Source organism: Akebia trifoliata, chromosome 6 (assembly GCF_017979445.1).
Source record: "Akebia trifoliata isolate Shusen 1 chromosome 6, ASM1797944v1, whole genome shotgun sequence".
Lineage (NCBI taxonomy): Eukaryota > Viridiplantae > Streptophyta > Magnoliopsida > Ranunculales > Lardizabalaceae > Akebia > Akebia trifoliata.
Window position 1 is genome coordinate 8,530,954 of NC_141380.1, and position 17,635 is coordinate 8,548,588.

The 17,635-nt window shown below is 33.4% G+C and overlaps 1 protein-coding gene and 1 long non-coding RNA gene across 2 annotated transcripts; one reads left to right on the forward strand and one right to left on the reverse strand.

Moving 5' to 3' along the window:
* Positions 1-528: 528 nt before the first annotated feature.
* LOC147400088 (small ribosomal subunit protein uS11z) lies at positions 529-6,885 on the forward strand. The gene is made up of 6 exons (XM_086445703.1): positions 529-685; positions 1,837-1,956; positions 2,052-2,097; positions 4,701-4,786; positions 5,881-6,010; positions 6,588-6,885. Exons 1-6 carry the CDS (start codon positions 683-685, stop codon positions 6,653-6,655), a joined length of 453 nt encoding a protein of 150 aa, XP_086301829.1. The 5' UTR covers positions 529-682; the 3' UTR covers positions 6,656-6,885.
* A 5,598-nt stretch (positions 6,886-12,483) lies between these two features.
* LOC147400089 (uncharacterized) lies at positions 12,484-14,408 on the reverse strand. The gene is made up of 3 exons (XR_015179526.1): positions 13,524-14,408; positions 13,120-13,211; positions 12,484-12,933 (listed from the first exon to the last, which is right to left on the reverse strand). It is a non-coding gene; the product is annotated as an uncharacterized LOC147400089 (long non-coding RNA).
* Positions 14,409-17,635: the final 3,227 nt, after the last annotated feature.

Consider the following 17,635-nt stretch of genomic DNA (forward strand, 5'->3'; position numbering starts at 1 on the left):
TTCGATATCTCGTAGATTGTTAGTTTGATACTCAATATGAGTATTAATTACTTAGGAGCCACCCACTAGGGCATACCCTCACTTATTGGTGTGTGTGTGTGTGATGTGTGGGTGTTTCATGTGCTCGGACTAGTCATTGAACAAGACCATGGTTTATGGATTGGGAAAAGCCCATATATGGGCCTGGTCCTTCCTATACAGGGATAACAGGCTATAAAAAAATATTTAAATAAGATTAGAATTTTTTTATAATAATTTTTCAAAAGTTTATATAGATAATCTAATTTTATGAGTTTTTGTATCCGTAGTCTTAAAACTTGTCAAGTCAACTCAAAACTTGATTGAGTCGACTCGACTAGATTGGATTTCAAAGTGAATCGATCCGGAAACTTGAAAATTCAACTCGTTGAGTCAACTCAAAAACTCATCCAATTCAAGTCAGAATTCGGTCGAGTTAGAGTCATTAGGGATAATCAGGGCTTTAGGGTGGGGCGCCCTTGGTAATAATTGGGGTGCCTTTAACACTACCCAACCCTAAAGCCCTAATTATCCCTGATATATATTGGAAGGGATTTTAACTTTCTCTCCTCTGTTGGAATTGTAGTTCTTAATCGAAGCTTGGAGTGGAGAAACTCTACACTCGAAATCCTAATTCTCGTGTAAATCTCATCTTTTCGAAGCCATGGTAAATGAATCTCAATCTCAATCCTCTCTTCTATCTCACTATGCATATGTTGTTTTAGTTCCTTGTATCGCTGATGATTCTTCGTTGAAAAAACTCTAATTTATTGTATGTATTTTACTTTTGCGTTACTCGAGATCTACAAACGATTCATCTGTATTAATTAGCCGAAAATGTGATTATGTTATCAACCTCTTGAGACCGATCGTTTTTGTAATTTTTAGATCTGAATTTAAATGCTTGTTTTGATAGTTAACTTTGTGACACAATAAAAAAAAACGTACAATTTTTTTAAGAGAAAATCTTAAATGATCATTCATGTCGTGGACACCCAAAAAAAAAGAAAAAAAAAAAAAGAAACAAATTTTCTGATTTTTAGGAAGATATGCACTTTGTTGTTGTTGTCGCTGTTTGGAATGACTGCGTACAAGGTTAAATAAATATGTATCAAGGGTTGGTTATGAGCCGAATATATTTTTAATTAGGGAGGTGCTTGGTCATAACTCCAAGATTTGTTTTGTAAGAATGTTTAAGATGTAGTTTCGGAGCCCGAAATATCCAATGTTTCGGTCCAATACATTCCCGAAACATCCAATGTTTCGTGGTCAATATTTCGTATCGGCTGATACCGATACATATCGGTTGATAAATTCCACATATACTCCGATAATTTGGACCATCCTTCTTAAGGCTATACTGCATAAAACTAATGGAAGTTGTGAATTTTAAGGAAAAAACTGTTGTGTGTGTGGTTTTTATTTATTTATTGGTATAGGGTTAGTGGTTAGCAAATGAAGTTGTTGGGTTCAAGGGGGTTTGAACTGCATTATGTGTCATTTGTTCATGTTATTCCACCAATTTGTTGGCCACATTAAAGTAATATACTAAATTAAATGTGGTTCAAATGAACACTTATGATACTTTGTAAGTATTATTTTTGGATTAGTAGAACATCTATTTCAACATTGTTTGAACAGTATAAGATCAATGAGCATCTATGCCGTTTGAGATAAAAGCTGTGGAGCATTATACATAATAAATATTACATCTTTATTGTTTTACAATTGCCCGTTTATGTCTATAATGAATTTTCAGCAATTGCAAAAGATTTTTTTTTAATTTATATTATTTTATGCTCGGTCGTGGATTTATAGTCGAGGAGGAAGGTTAGGGAACCCAAGGAGGAGAATGTGACACTTGGACCTACTGTACGGGAAGGGGAGCATGTTTTTGGTGTGGCCCACATTTTTGCATCATTTAATGACACATTCATCGTAAGTGTTGGTGAATCCCCTCTCTCCCCAGCTTCCCCTCTCAATTTACATTATTAATTGTTCAAGCACAACTGAGTTCTCTATTTGAACTGCAGCATGTGACTGATTTGTCAGGAAGAGAAACCCTTGTTCGCATTACTGGTAAGGGTTAGCTTTTATCTCGATTATATTTTAGTTGGATGCCACTTTTTTTGCTGGAACCTGAAATTTGAAAGTGTAATGATTTCCTAACCCCCCCTACATCCCCATCACAGAACCATAGATCATTTGCCTCAGAATACGCACGACCAAAATTCTTTTCTTGTGTATCCTGAGGCAATGATCTACTGTTCTGTGATGAGGTTGTGTGTCAGAAGGGGGCGTCATATTATCATGACTCATTTGGAAATGATATATGGGAACATTTATGCTTTTTTAGTTGGAAAAATTGTTATTCATTGTACTTCGTAACAATGGTGTCCAATACTTCACTCTTCTTAATTATAAATGTTAGGTTTTTCTAGATATAAGTAATTGTTCAGATGCACCATCTTGAGGGATGAAACAATATATGTGATTCGAATACAAGATCTTTTAGACATTAATTGGTGTTAGCTCAAGCGCCTAAGATTGATCAGTGATGGTAAAAAGTGCAATGTATGATTTTTTTTCTTTTCTTTTCTTTTAATCGGTTGGTTTATGCTGGGAGGCACTCATCAATAGATTAAGCAGCTGTCCTGTTACTGCTCAATTTCCTTGTGTAAATGATCAGTGTGTACCAAAAGATTACCTTGGGAAATACATTGTTGTTGCCACAGAAAAATTCACGCTCCACAACCTCAATCCTACTAGCCCGTGATGTGTAATCGAAAATTAAGAAAGAACTCCAACAAGTATATAGGGGAGAGCTTGAGATTGTGCTTTTTATATTGTCCATGCCTATCATTTAACTTTTGCCAACCATACACTAAGTCCCTGGAATTCCCTCAAAGCATGACAAAATAAACCTCAAGGAATTATACTGCTCCATTGGAACCCTTGTTAAAAAGGTGGAATCTTCTGCACACCAAGGGTGGGTTATTGTAGGGAATCTGCTTCTGTCTTTAAAGCCTTCAATTATGCCTGATTCATCTGTTCTCTTAGTCCTTCTACTTAGAGCCTCTATCATTGTATTGCAATGGATACAAAAGGAGGATCCCCATGTCTGAAAATGTTATCCTAAGATCTATTAACAAGCAGGGGCGGAACTACATAAGGGCAAGGGGGGCCATGCCCCCCACAAAATATATTTAGAGAGATTTACTTGGCAGACCTATCCGTTGCAATTTATCAAGTTTGTTACTCAACAAACCTCACCTTATAATCCCTACTAGCTTGACTAAGTAAGATTTCTAATCTTACGAAGGGTTGTTGGGCACTTGAATTATCACATTCAAATCCAACGCCACAGACTTCTAGATTTCATCGAAAACTCACATTAATAAAGGTAGAATAGAAAAAAAGGATCTCTTTTAAGCTTGATCCAAGATGTTGAAAATAGATGGCTACCGAACTCTCAAATTTAAAATTAAATTTCAATGGTGAAAATTAACATTATTTAAAATTAAAAATTGAAAGTTAAAATTTTTAAACTACAACCCTGCGGCATCAAATCATATTTTTGGAGTATCACTTTAATCGTTAAGGAAACTTTCCTTATGTTTTTCTTTATTAAAAAATCTTGGAATGGGACCCACATTTAAATTATTTTTATTAAATACAAGTAATGCCCTCAATTTATTCAATTAAATACATATTATCTCCTGGTCATGTTTTCATAAATTATACATTGAACTGAAGGAATTATAGGTATTTAACCATTTACAGTGAGGTGAGTCCCACTCCAAGGTTTGTTGAGTAACAAAATTAATAAAATAGGGAGTTTTTGTAATAAAAATGCAACAAAGAGATCTCTCCTATAAATCTCATATTTTTATACAGAGAAACACTTTCCTTACTAATGGTTGAACTCAAATGGATCAACAAATTGGAAAATTTAACACCACTGTCCTCTAGATTTCTTGGAAAAACTTAGTTCCAAATATATATATGGGTCGGGTTGCGTAGACAAACTTCTAGGCAAAGTTTTGGACAGAGTGTTTTGTCATGTGTGGGCTAAAAGTTTTAGAATGACCTGATTTTTGTGAGGATGATCTCTATGGTGGGGAAATCATCCTCACAAAAAATCACCTCATTCTTAAATTTCTAAGCTTAGTTTATAAGTTGAAGAATCATGAACTGTCAATTTTTTACCGTTAGTTTGTAACCATTTTTCATTGGGTTAGAAGTTTCAGAATGGGCTGATATATATATTTTGAAGATGATCTCCTCACCATAGATATCATTCTCACAAAAATTCAGCCCATTTTGAAACTTTTTAGCCATATAAGACAAAACTTTGTCTAGAATGTTGTCTATTGAGAAAACTTTTTTCTAGTTTGTTCCTCTTTTATTCCCTTTTTTTTCCTGAAATTTTCCTTACTGTTTTAAACCAACCCGTACTCCAACTTGATGTTTATGGTTCTTGCTAGGTAACTTGGGCAATGCCTTCAGCAAAACTTGGTCATGTTGTCCCCAAACGCCCATTAATGCATGCTTGACTTTTTGTCTGATCATCTACTTTTTTGGGATAATTCTATAGCAGCTTACTTGTTCTTTTCCCTTTTATTTCTTTTGCTTACTTTTAACATATTAAATGTAACACTAGGCCTTGTTTTTAAATCCAGGTGGTATGAAGGTCAAAGCTGACAGGGACGAATCTTCACCATATGCAGCCATGCTTGCAGCACAAGATGTTGCACAACGATGCAAGGTGTACATTCTGTTCTTGATTTGTGTTAAGGACTATGCTGATATTGAAATGCTGATTTCCTTATTTATATTTTTGAACTCAGGCATTTTCACTAGGTTTAGCCTTGTTAAGTAAAATTTAGAATAGCTATTAGATGGTTGTGATTCAGACAGTTTTAGATGGTTGGCTTGGTCGAGTTAAATTTGGATGATCAAATTTCTCCCCCTTGAGCATAGTATGAAATATGACTTTCTATGGAATATTTCTATTTCCACAAGGCTCAACACTGAATTTAAGCTGCATTTTTTTTGTATATATTTCAGCTGAAATAACTATCTGTTTCATAAAATGTTTGGGCTAACAATAAATTTTGACCAAAACGATCAACTGCAGGTACACAAGTGCAAAATTTTAGTGAAAATATTTTGATTAATGTTAAAATTTGGCTGAAACTTTTCTTACAGGAAATTATTTTATAGCTATTGATAAAATTTATAAAATGAACAAACAATTATAAAATACTTGTAATTAGTGAAATCAAACTAATCACCATTGTATGTTATTGTCATCATATATGGGCACATGTACAATTGTGATTATTTAGATATCATTTTTGATTAGCTCTATATTTTTTTAATTTATTCATATATATATTTAAAAAATAAAAAAATATAATAATACGTGAGTGTAGTTAACGATACGTTATTCTCATTTTTACGAAGAACATAATTGTTTTCAGCTATTAGGCTCTCAAATACATGCTCAAATGTGTGGCAAAATGCCACTGGTCTTCATTTGTACACTCGATAAGGTTCTTTATGGTAGTTTGATGAATTATGAGTGCATTTTCATCTTCCTTTTATTATTTTCTGCATTTTCATTGAGAATTTCTCAATATTCTATCATTTCAACAACATTTCTATCTTTTTCATGGAAATTATATTAATTCCAATTGATCGAAATATTTTCATTACCAGGCTTACCAAAATTTAATACCTTGTTGCTGAATATATTATTTTAAGATAACAATTTCTTGGGCCTGGATTTTCTACTTATTTTCCCGAAGTGTTTTCTTCTTTGTAGTTCAGATGCTTAACTCTTTTAATTCTTTGTAGGAACTTGGCATTACTGCTCTGCACATTAAGCTCCGTGCTACTGGAGGGAACAAGACAAAGACACCTGGTCCAGGTGCCCAGTCTGCACTTCGAGCCCTTGCTCGGTCTGGAATGAGAGTTGGTCGCATTGGTAAGTCTTTAATCAATTTAAAAAGCAACCCACATAATTGTTAGTTTTCAGAATATTTTCTGTAGCATTGATGATGGGTACGGTACGTATATCATGGTCCTGCATCAATTGAGCAAATATCCACAAACTGAGCACGACATTTTTAGTTGTACATGTTAAATCTCCCCTTCACCACCCCAAGTAAAAAACTTTCTCATCTCTTTTTCCTCTGTGGTTCATGCTATTTATGATTCACGATTGTTGTTTTACCTTAACTTTATGTTCATTTTGGGTTTCAATTGACCCTCACATTTTTTTAAAACCCAGCCCCCCGGTGTGTGGTTAAATTGTCTAGGTTAGTACAACAAATAATTGTTATTTTACCTTGTATTATTTCCTCGGATCACCACCATGTTGACTACCTGGTTGAAATTATTACCTAATCGACTTGTTTCCTCACTGGCTTATTGGCTGATCTGGGTTTGAAAACTTTGATTTCATCATAGTTGCATCAACAAGCATAGAAAATGTTACACTTTTTTTTATTTTCTTTTTTATTAGACCCTAATTCGTAATTTCTGTTATTATTATGTTTCAGAGGATGTGACCCCAATTCCCACCGATAGTACCCGTAGAAAGGGAGGTAGGAGAGGAAGGAGGCTGTAAGTTCTCCCCTATTATCCAATTCTAGTCTTATCCTATCGACAATGGTCGTGGTTATTTCAAATTTTCGTTGGGATTTCATTTTTCAGTTGTTGAAAGCAGTTTTGTAGTTTCCATGATGACTTACCTGAGATTAGTTTTGAGTTGCTATGAGCACAAACCTTTAGTGAGACCTCCAGTTACTCTTTTTACTGGGTTCATTTTATTAAGGTTTAACAAATCTATTCGTCTTACGTTTTGTGTGGTTTAGACTATTTGGTGACCTGGCTTAATTGGCATTAATATAGTGAAAAGAGCTTCTATTGCAACCCCAACTTTTGCTCATGCCGCCCTATTCAATTGTAAATCACTGAAGAATTAGGGGGTGGCATTAGCAAAAGTAAGTGTGTGTAGCAATATAAGCTCTCTATAGTGAAATTCAACATATTAGGATTGTCGATAGATTTAATCTGGATTCTGATTCTAGTGTCTGGATCTTGATTTTGGTACCCAATAGAGATTCTAGTTTTGGAAAATAATCCAGGAAAATGAATTGAGATTAGTAGTCTTAGAGAAATCTCTAATAGAGCTGTCTTAGAGAAATCTCTAATAGAGCTGTCGTTTTCTTTATGGTGTAAAACCCCTCTCTTCTAAGTGATGACCCTATAGGACCTGTTCCCCTTCTAGGCATCATTCCTAGAAGAAAGTTATAATGAATGTGATCCTGACCTTTCAACATGAATTTTTTAACCATTCACATTTATTGAAATTGAAGCTTAGAAAATATTTATTGTTCCCTAAAAGTAGGAAAATTTGAGAATGATAATTTATCGTTTTCAAAACTAAAATGAAATTTACCATTCTTTACTTATGTTTTTAGTTGTTGTGAATTTCCCTTTTATAATTAAATAAATGAATAAATGAATTTGTACCAGTCATAGATATACAATTTAACTGGAATATTGTATAAATATAATCAGAAACTCATTTTATTTGAAGAAGCAAGAAATGTAATGGGTATGACAGTCACCCAAACATTATCAATAAATCCTTGAGTTTTTACCCAAGGTTTCATCTTCTTTTACTTTTCCAAGTAGATAGGGTTGTAAGGTTGAGATGAGGGGAATTTAGAGGTTCAGGATGACTTGTTTTGAGAAAAAAAATATCAAGGGTTCTTGGGCACCTGATGAAGATGAGGGCATTTAAATCACTTTCATTTAAGCCGTGTTTCTCTCCGGACAAAAATAGAAAGGTCTTGTTTCTCTCCCTCCCAAAATTAGATATATTTTATGTAATTTGAATTGATTCAAATTAAAGGTAAATTATTTTAGGGTTAGGTTTGACAGCCAACATTGAAGATAATCCTCATAAAAAATCAGTTCATTATGAAACTACTAACCCCATCAAAAGTGATGAAGAATCGTGAATTATTAATTTGTAAACCACTTTTGTTGGGGTTACTGATTTTTTGTGAGAATGATTTTCTCACCATATAAAAATCATCCTCATAAAATCAGTTCATTCCAGGATAAGATGTTGGCTCCCAACGTTGGTATTTTTCGTTGGATGGCAAGCTTGACCTATTATATATATATATATATAGATTCGGCAACCAACGTTAAGGAGCCTACACGTTTGTCCTATATGGCTTAGAAGTTTTGGATCGAGTTGAATTTTTGTGAGGATTTCTATGATGAGGAGATCATCATCACAAAAAATAGTCTAATCTGAACTTTTTATACCCATCAAAAGAGATTTTAGAATATGGACCGTCGATTTTTTCCCGATAATTTGTAAACCACTTTTGATAGATTTAGAAGTTTTATATTGGGCTGATTTTTTGGGAGGATGATCTCTTTACCTAAAGACTATCCTCTCAAAAAATCAGCTCAATTTGAAACTTTTAAGTCATATAAGACGAAATTGACTTTCTAACGTGTGCTACTAACAAGATATGGCCAAAGTTTTTGTAAATCATTTTTGTTGGGCTTAGAAGTTTGGGAATGGGCTAATTTTCTGTGTGGATGATCTCTATGGTGAGGAGATTATCCTCATAAAAAATCAGCCCATTCACCCCCCCCCCCATCAAAAGTGATTTACAAATTAACACTAAAAAATGACCATCCGCGATTCTTCAACTTGTAAAATAGAGTTAGAAGTTTTAGAATGGGTTGATTTTTGGTAAGGATGATCTCACCATAGTGATCATCATAAAAAAAAATCAGCTCATTCCGAAACTTTTAGCCCATATGTTACAAAAATCTTTATCTATCTTGTTGACCCTTGAGCACGATGTATAGGTAGCGTTTGATTGCCGAAGTCTTAGCCAAAGTGTTTTGTCGTATATGGGCTAAAATTTTTGGAATGGACTGATTTTTTGTGAGGATGATTTATATGGTTTGGAGATCATCTTCACCAAAAAAAAAGAAGCCAATCTTGAAACTACTATACCCAGTTTATAAGTTGAAGAATCGTGGATTGTCAATTTATAAACCACTTTTGATGGGGTTAGAAATTTCTAGATGGACTGATTTTTTGTGAGGATGATCTCCCATGGAAGACAAAACTTTAGGCTAAATCTGTTCCCTTAATCTTCAACCTATAAGCTTTAGGAATGAGGGAAGATTTTTGGGAAAGAAAAATCAAGATTAAAATGATAGATTTAAGATGAGGATGAGTAGGTTAAAAATAATTTCTCAGAGGTTGAAGAGCTTGGATTTTTGGAAGAAAAAACCCAGGATTTTTGTTAACAACTTTGAAGATGGCATATTTTTTGAAACATAAAATAAAATCAAGGCGTTCTGGATAAAGGTTGAAAACAAGGGCTTTTCAGTCTTAGACTAGTCCATTATAAAAAGCCAATTCAAGGGGGGCATATCATCACTTAAAAAAAGTAGGGGTATTTTTAATATTGACCAAAACATGGAGAGTATATCCCCCTTTTATTTAAGGTAATTTATACATACTCCTCCCTGTTTTGGTGTGAATATTGATGTTACCCACGTGTTTTCAAATTGATGATGTGACTCTTGATCCTGGTCTTCTACTGTAGACTATTGAAATGACTCAAAAGTCCTTATCTTTAATCTCTTGGAGAAAATTCTTGATTTTTTTGAAATAAAAAATTCTGTCAAGTTGAATCTCCTCAACCTTTAAGATAATTATTTGTAGTTTATTCAACTTCATCTTCAATCCAAGCTTACCAAAAATCCTAGTGTATAATGTCGAGAGTTTCATTTCTTCTATTACTCCAAGAATCATTTTATCTTTTGAGGTTTGAAGGTGACACTTAGCTAAGTGGTAAAGGCTTGGGGAGAGTTAATCTCATGACCTAGGTTCAAATCCCGTCAAACTCATTTTCACCTCCATTAACCATTAATAATATTAAGAAAAAAAAAGAAAAAAGAAAGAGACCCAAAGGTTGAAGATGAGGAAAAATTCTACTTATCGAAGAGGTTGAAGATGACTGGTTTTAAGAAAATAAAAATCAAGTATTTTTTAGAACATGTTGAAGATGAGGGCGTTTAGGTCATTTCAGATAGTCTATAAGAGAAAACTGAGTTGAGGGTTTATCTCAAATATTCAAGATAACGTAGAGGGAATGTCTAAATCACCTTAAATAGAAAGGTAGTGTTTCTCTCCTTCTCATAATTAGAAAGAAATTGTTTAGGATTACATCATAAAAGAATCTTAATTTTAATTTGATTGGGATAAATCCAAATTGTAATGATTTGGAGTTTTAATTTTTGATAAATGTAGAGCTTTTGAATAAAAAAATTCAATACATTCAAGATCATGGATTAATCGGGGCTTATGTCATAATACTCGTGTCGGGATACAAAATCTCACACATTTGGATGAGTGATGAATTTTTTCCATTAAAAAAAAATAAAGGAAAAAGCTTATAAGCAATAACAAAAAATGCTCGATCACATTGAATGTGTTTTTATTTTTTAACTTATAAATAGAGAGCTAGCTGCTATTGCTTTTACTTATTACACTCCAAATAAAAATAAGGAAAATAAGTGAATCGTTGAGAATAAGTAAAAGTTGGGTTGCAAGAGCTGTTCTCTCTCTCTCTCTCTCTCTCTTGGGTTTACGATTTAAATGAGCCTAATCATAATTGTGAACATCTACAACAATGGTTTGAACAAGTGTTTCACAATTTTGTAATGTTGAGATTATAATCTGAGCTAAACCTTTGTAATGTTTGAAGAGTGTGTTTTAATCTATAATTGTGGTGTGATAAATAATTTAAAAAATTGGGGCATGTGTTGTAAGGTGAGATTATCATTTTTGAAATTAAAATGAACAATTTACCATTTTTTGTGATTTTTAAATTTTTAGTGCACATGATAAAAGTTAATTTTAAATTAATCATACGAACATAATTTATTTATGATCATGATTTATTTGCTAATATGATGGCCAATCATAGTTTAGTAAAGATTTTAAGTGGGCCCTCTTGGACTATGCTGTATATGTATGAATAATATATATATATATATATATATATATATTTGCATTAACCGGTCCAAAATCCTGTGTAAATATATCAAAAGATCATGTTGTTGGATTCTTAACCTAACGTTGGACTTATATATGAATAATTATGTGTTGCAGACTGTTATATAAGGTTAAGTCTGTTTTAAAAGTGATCTACTAAGGTTCGAGTAATTTGGGTTTAGGGTGTGAGCCTTTAATGTGTAGAGATTTAAGGATAATTTCTATTTTTATGATGGGCTAAAATAGAAATACCAAAGAATAACAGGGTAAGTTATATATATATAGTGGTTGTGGTCCCTAAGTCACACGTTCTATTATATTCTTTCTGACTTCCCATCATCAGAGAGAAAGAACAAAGAGAAAATTAAATGATTCTCTAAGAAAAACGTGTTGATTTGGAAGGCCAACCACTTGGCTCTAAAGAGTAATTGATCACTATGGATTCAGGTACGCTTCCGCATATTCGTCTTTCATTCTCTCAATGATTTGACATGGAGGATCTTGGATAAATTAGGTTTTCTCAATTAAGGTTTCGGCTTTATTTTCTAACACATGTTTCTACAATCTCAATTCCACTGAGCATATCTCTAGGGCATACTTTTTTTAGTGAACACACTATTCTTAGATGCGATAAATTTTCTCTAGTCAAACACTACTTTAAAGTCATGCTTAACAACTTTTTTTTTTTTTTTCAAAATGTAAAGAGGCTAAAAAATTCTCAAGGCCTTTGGAGAAGATGTTTTTTTTTTTTTCTTTGGCAGTTCACACTTACCAACCACCCTAGCACGTGTTCATAATTTAAATTTAGCCACTTTTAAGTGGAAGGGCATATAGGATTCGAAGTTGTGACTTGGGGAGCACACCCAGTCACCCTTACCATCTCATCTAGCCCTTGCTGGATTGGAGAAAATGTAATATACCATAAAAGTAATGAAAAGGAACTAAGGAAATCAAATTACGAATAACAATCCAAATGAAATTAAAGATATCCAAACAAAATTTGATCAAAAGAAAAGAAAGGATATATATATGGCACTACGTCATAATGCGCCAAAACCGACTACCCCTACAATTGAAAAAAAAGTCGTTTTAAAAGGAGTGGTTTTAAAAAACGACTGTCCTTGATAGTCGGGAAAAAATGACTGTCTTTGACAGTCGGAAAAAATGACGGTCAAAACGACTGTCTTTGACAATCGGGAAAAATGACGGTCTTTAACAGTTGTTTATTTACAGTACTTTATTTTTTAATAAATTAATTTTTTTTTAATTTATAAATTAAAAAATTATTCAATAGCTAAAAAGTGCAACTTGAGGCTGTATCATCATTTCTATTATCCATTTCAATGTAATAATTTTTTTATTAAAATGAATGTGAGATCCAATAGAAGACCCTACAATGTCACAACAAATTAATGGGATACGACAACGACTTCCCCTCGATTGTAATAGTTTGGGTATCACTTAATGAAAATGGTTCCATAATAGGTTGAGTTCAGATTCCTATGGAAGAAATTTGGGAGATAATGCTCTCTGCACTTGTTATCTAATCTCTATCCACCTGCACCCATTATTTCTTCTCAACCTCCTCTTCATCATCTTCTTCAACCTTTCAACGTTGCCCCAATTGTCATTATCCGCATATAAGTTTGACAATAACAAGCAGCTCCCTGCACTCTCAGGCTCGAGCTCATACACATTCTTAGCCACTATTTTTGCAAGTTCAATGTTTCCATGATTCAAAGCATGGATGCTACTTCTTTCTTGGTGATGCATCCTGACCTGCTTGCATCATACATCTGATGGCCACATAAAAAACATAGCAGATATTTAAGTCATGTAACTCCAAAAGATTTAATACTCAATAATTCTGCAAGGTTCAATAAAATTTATCAATAGATATATAAAGTAGAACATCAATTAAACTCGGCCGTAGGATGGATCGATCAAGAGAAGAGGAAGAACAATGGTCTCAAGATGCTTACTAAGGAACATTCAACATCGAAATGTGGTGCAAATACAATATTAGTGGTGGAAGGCCTTAGATCTTCATATTGGCTATAGTTGGCATCAAAACCTGAGATTCAAGAATATACATATTATGTGAAGTGAGTAACATAAACGAAATGTTTATAAGTAACCTGTTGGTAATTTCTTCATCAACTCCAATGCAAAAGAAGGCCCTGATAATGCAATAAAAGGTTGACAAGGGTTCCCTAGTGATTGAGGTATAATCTGAGACATCATCCTCAATGTATTTTGTTCTAAATCCTTACTAAGAGATATGAATGGCAAGTTTGAGTCAATGTGTTCTGAAAGGCCTTCAAGAAATGATGAACTGAACTGCATCAAGATAAACTAGGTTAACATAATTAAATTTCTTGAATACCTGCACAGGGGTTGCATGCAGGCAAAAATCAGCACCCAGCAATGCAATCTTTGCATCAGTTGTAGCAACAACATTTTCTGGGAATATGTGATCTGGGAAGTATTTGCTGAAAAAGTGGAAAAGAAAGAAAATGTAAAATGGATGATAGATGGATTCCAAAAACCTTTAATCAAACATTTCAAGCACAAATGAGAGTAGTTATTTAGTAATTTGCAAGCGTGGTCTCCCTGATAGCAAATTCCATGTATTATGGAAATTTATTTATTTATTTAAATGTATCATATATGGGGAGCATATCCTCACATTCACTTAGTCTTGCACTATTTTAAGGTAAAACATTACATACACAGTTCCAAGTCTGCTTGCGTTGAAAACTCGGAAAGGACAACAAGATGCAGAGTTACCCCACCAAGTGACTCAAGAAGAAATTCCATAGCTTTCCCCTTGTCCCAGTTAATAATAGGTCAGACCTCTAAAACCTTTCAACAGAGAAAACAAAGCTTAATATCCAAACCAAGATCAAAATTGACAATCACAGTATTGCCAAATGAAGGGGGGAAATAACATGAAGTAGAAGACAATCTTCAAGTCGTTAAGTAAAATACCTTCTGCCCATGAGCTAATCGCAGGCGTGGTTAGTCTTTAAGAATGTCATGAACACACTGTGCTACGGTAGTCCAATTCTGATAGGTACACCATGAAACACAAAAATAAATAACTTCAACATGAAAGCTACACATAAGCTGCAATGCAGGATTCAATATGAACAGTCTAATTCAGTTGTAGAGATCAAAGTAGCCATTTTACCTTCTAGATATTGTTACCTTCAAAACTAAAATTGAAAAACTATATAAAAATACAAACGATTAGACACATCTATCAAACTATTCTTTAAGTAAAGTAAAAGATGAAAAAACTATTCCAGATATTGTCACCTTCCAAACTAAAATTGGCTACTAGCTAAACATTTAAAAAAATAAAAAATAAAAAAAATAAAAAACTTATAATAAATTGGTTAATTCCCATGAACCTACAAAGTTATGAATGCATGAGGCAAATGATTAAAAAAAGAATTGGTATTTCTTTGTTAACATAAGCATCATAGAGAAAGTAAAACCTATAAAGAGATGAGGTATATCTCAATATTTCTATGGGGTGGGGTAATCGACCACAACAAATACTGATTAGAATCACTGAACCATGTGAGTCAGTAGGTCCACTTTAACACAAAAGAGAGCAGTATTTCGTATATGGTTTAACCACATCATACCTTGATTAGGTCGAAGAAGGTTCAATATTGAAGACAAGCCAACGAAAAAGCATTCAACGCCTATTTTTAGCTATCAGACAAGCTTACACAGTAATAAAGCATTAGAACCTCTATATATCACTATCCATTTCATTAAAATACACAGCTCAAGACATTGTATGCAGCTCAAACTATTTTTCAACAAATAAGCATTGACAAACTATTTATTGCATCAAGGTATCTTGACAATAAATTTAGGTCAATGAATGAATCTCACGTACAATGGATAGCATAAGTATTACTTAAGAAAATGTACCAAAACAGGTGAGTTTGCATTTGTAAAAAATTAGTCCAACTACAATTCTAATGTAGCCTCACACACAAACAGTCTAATTCAGATATTCGGAAGGTGACAATATATGCCACTAATTTCTTTAGTATACTCGATAAGGGATCTAAAAACCTGCCCAAGCGTACAACACACATCTATCAGCTTCAATTTATTTTATAATACAAACGATTAGACCTTTTTCGTTGCACAGTCATACACTTAAATAAAAGCTATTACTCACCTTTTTCGTTGCACAGTCATTGGTAAAAATTCACTTGCAGGTTGGAATAGATTTACCTCCTTACCCTACCTACAGGAGGAAAGAAGATCAGCAATATGTATAGAGCACAACTGTAACTTAATAGGAAAGGATGAGAAACCTATACCCTTACCTGCTTGTCAGTAGATCTAATACCATAAAGTGGTCATGAACAGACACAGAGTCTTTGACTGGGCCCATGATGTCCAAAGATGGATTGCCATGCTAAGAGTGGTAGCCATTGTTATTTTCTATGCAAGTATGAGTATCATCTGGTCACAAGTCTGTAAATTGTGCTCCATGACTTGTGATGTCTTTATGACTTAGATGTGCCTCTGCTTCTGTAAAAATGTGCGTCAGCCTCAGTATAATGAGACTTCCTATGCAGTTGCATTTTCATTCATATTAGGTTGGACCGTTGATGCATTATTTGTGAAAGTAGATCCCAAGGAAAAAAAATAGAATTGATAGATCAAACTTCTCGGAAGGGTTACTGATTGGTGATATTAGTACGAATTGGGGGCCATTCATCCCTTGATCTAATTGTGCTCCATAGAATATAAACACCATCAACAATTAAACTTTCAAAGAAACAAATATTCAACAAATCTAAATATAAATGTATATTCCAATCAAATAAAATCCAGTAGATATTTGCTCCTTAATAATAGGAAATAATCCCATAATTGTTATTTTGCAAGGTGATATTTCAGATCATAACTCATGATGAATAAAAAATATTCCAAAGAATGTGAATTTTCAAAATAGTAATTCTGTCATTAATATCTGTTTCTTAAATTACTACCAAAACATCTTCCATATTTGTCTTGACTCCTAAAGATTGTTATCTAAATCAACAACTCCATATGTCATCAACAGAAAACATAAGATGAATTGAAAAGGAAAAATAAAAAAGATGCATATTCAATCTCTACTGATTATAGATTAGAGAGTCAATACTCTTTCCTAATGAGATTATAATCTCTTTACTTCAAATTATCAATTCTTGCCAAAATTGAAGATTGAAAATATGATCTTTCTATACTATCAAAGATAATTTGAACCAAAATATGTTTGCTTGGTGCAAGTGGGGCTCCCCTACTTTTGTCTTCCTTTCAGCAGTACCCAACTCACTATCTTACCTCCATATACTTCCCCATATCACAAGCTACCAAAAAAGACTAAAATACCCCTTTCCCCTTCTCCCCCCTCCCTAAAAAAATAAAGCAAAAAGAGAGAGAGAGAGAGAGAGAGAGAGAGAGAGAGAGAGAGAGAGAGAGAGAGAGAGAGAGAGAGAGAGAGAGATACTATAATTACCTGACCTTATCCTTTTTCAATACCTAAAAAGATAAAAAAGAAAAAAAGAATCGATCTTAATAATCTATGTGGTTAAAGTTCCATCTCTTTCTAGCAACCGAACAGGCAGGCCTACATATACTTCAACAAAACTATTTAAACTCCAAGCTTCCATCATCCAAGAATTTTAAACTTGTATCACCACTCTTTCAAATCAAATTCCTATTCCATCTGTTATTTCCTAATATTTTTCAATCATGTTGAATCTTTGCTTCTTGTTCTTGTTCTTACTATCCATTTCTACGTAAAACCGAGTTCCCCTACTACAGATTTTATAATTTTTTAGATCTGGGTATCTCATAATTACCACAAAAACTGACTTTGAAACCAAACTCTGAAATGGGTTGGATTCAGAATTACAATGGGTTGGAGTAAACCATCATTGACATTTGTAACTTGCATGCTTGAATTATATATATGCGCTAACAAATCGAGCTAATGAACCTTAGCAAACCAAGAAACAAATTATCTCCGGGTTCGTTCTAGAGTGGCAAACCGAGAACCCGAATCCAAATTTGAACCAACGAACCAAGTAACATAGGTTATGACACATTTAGAGATGAACTAGTAGTTAAGATTGACTGGATGAATAATACCCAAAATAAACCATCTCAGTTACCTAGGCCCAATTATACATAAAGATGGAGAAATTGACAAGGAAAATATATTTAACAATCAAACTAAGGAAATACTTTTACAAGGATTTAATTCATGCTAGAGTTAAATTCCAAAATAGAATCATGCTGCCAAAGTAGATTCATGATGAGCCACATCCTCTGCATGTGGCTCATCCCTTGTTGAAGCCTGGCCATTATAGAAAGAAGAAAAAAAACGCATAGAGGGCCCAAATTCTATTTTTGAACATGTACAATATCAAATAATAAAACTAAGACAAATATATAATCAAAATAAAACTG

Coding starts and splice junctions, on each gene's coding strand:
- LOC147400088 (XM_086445703.1), top strand. Junction 2,098..4,700: donor AACCCTTGTTCGCATTACTG/GTAAGGGTTAGC, acceptor TTTTAAATCCAG/GTGGTATGAAGGTCAAAGCT. Junction 6,011..6,587: donor AATGAGAGTTGGTCGCATTG/GTAAGTCTTTAA, acceptor ATTATGTTTCAG/AGGATGTGACCCCAATTCCC.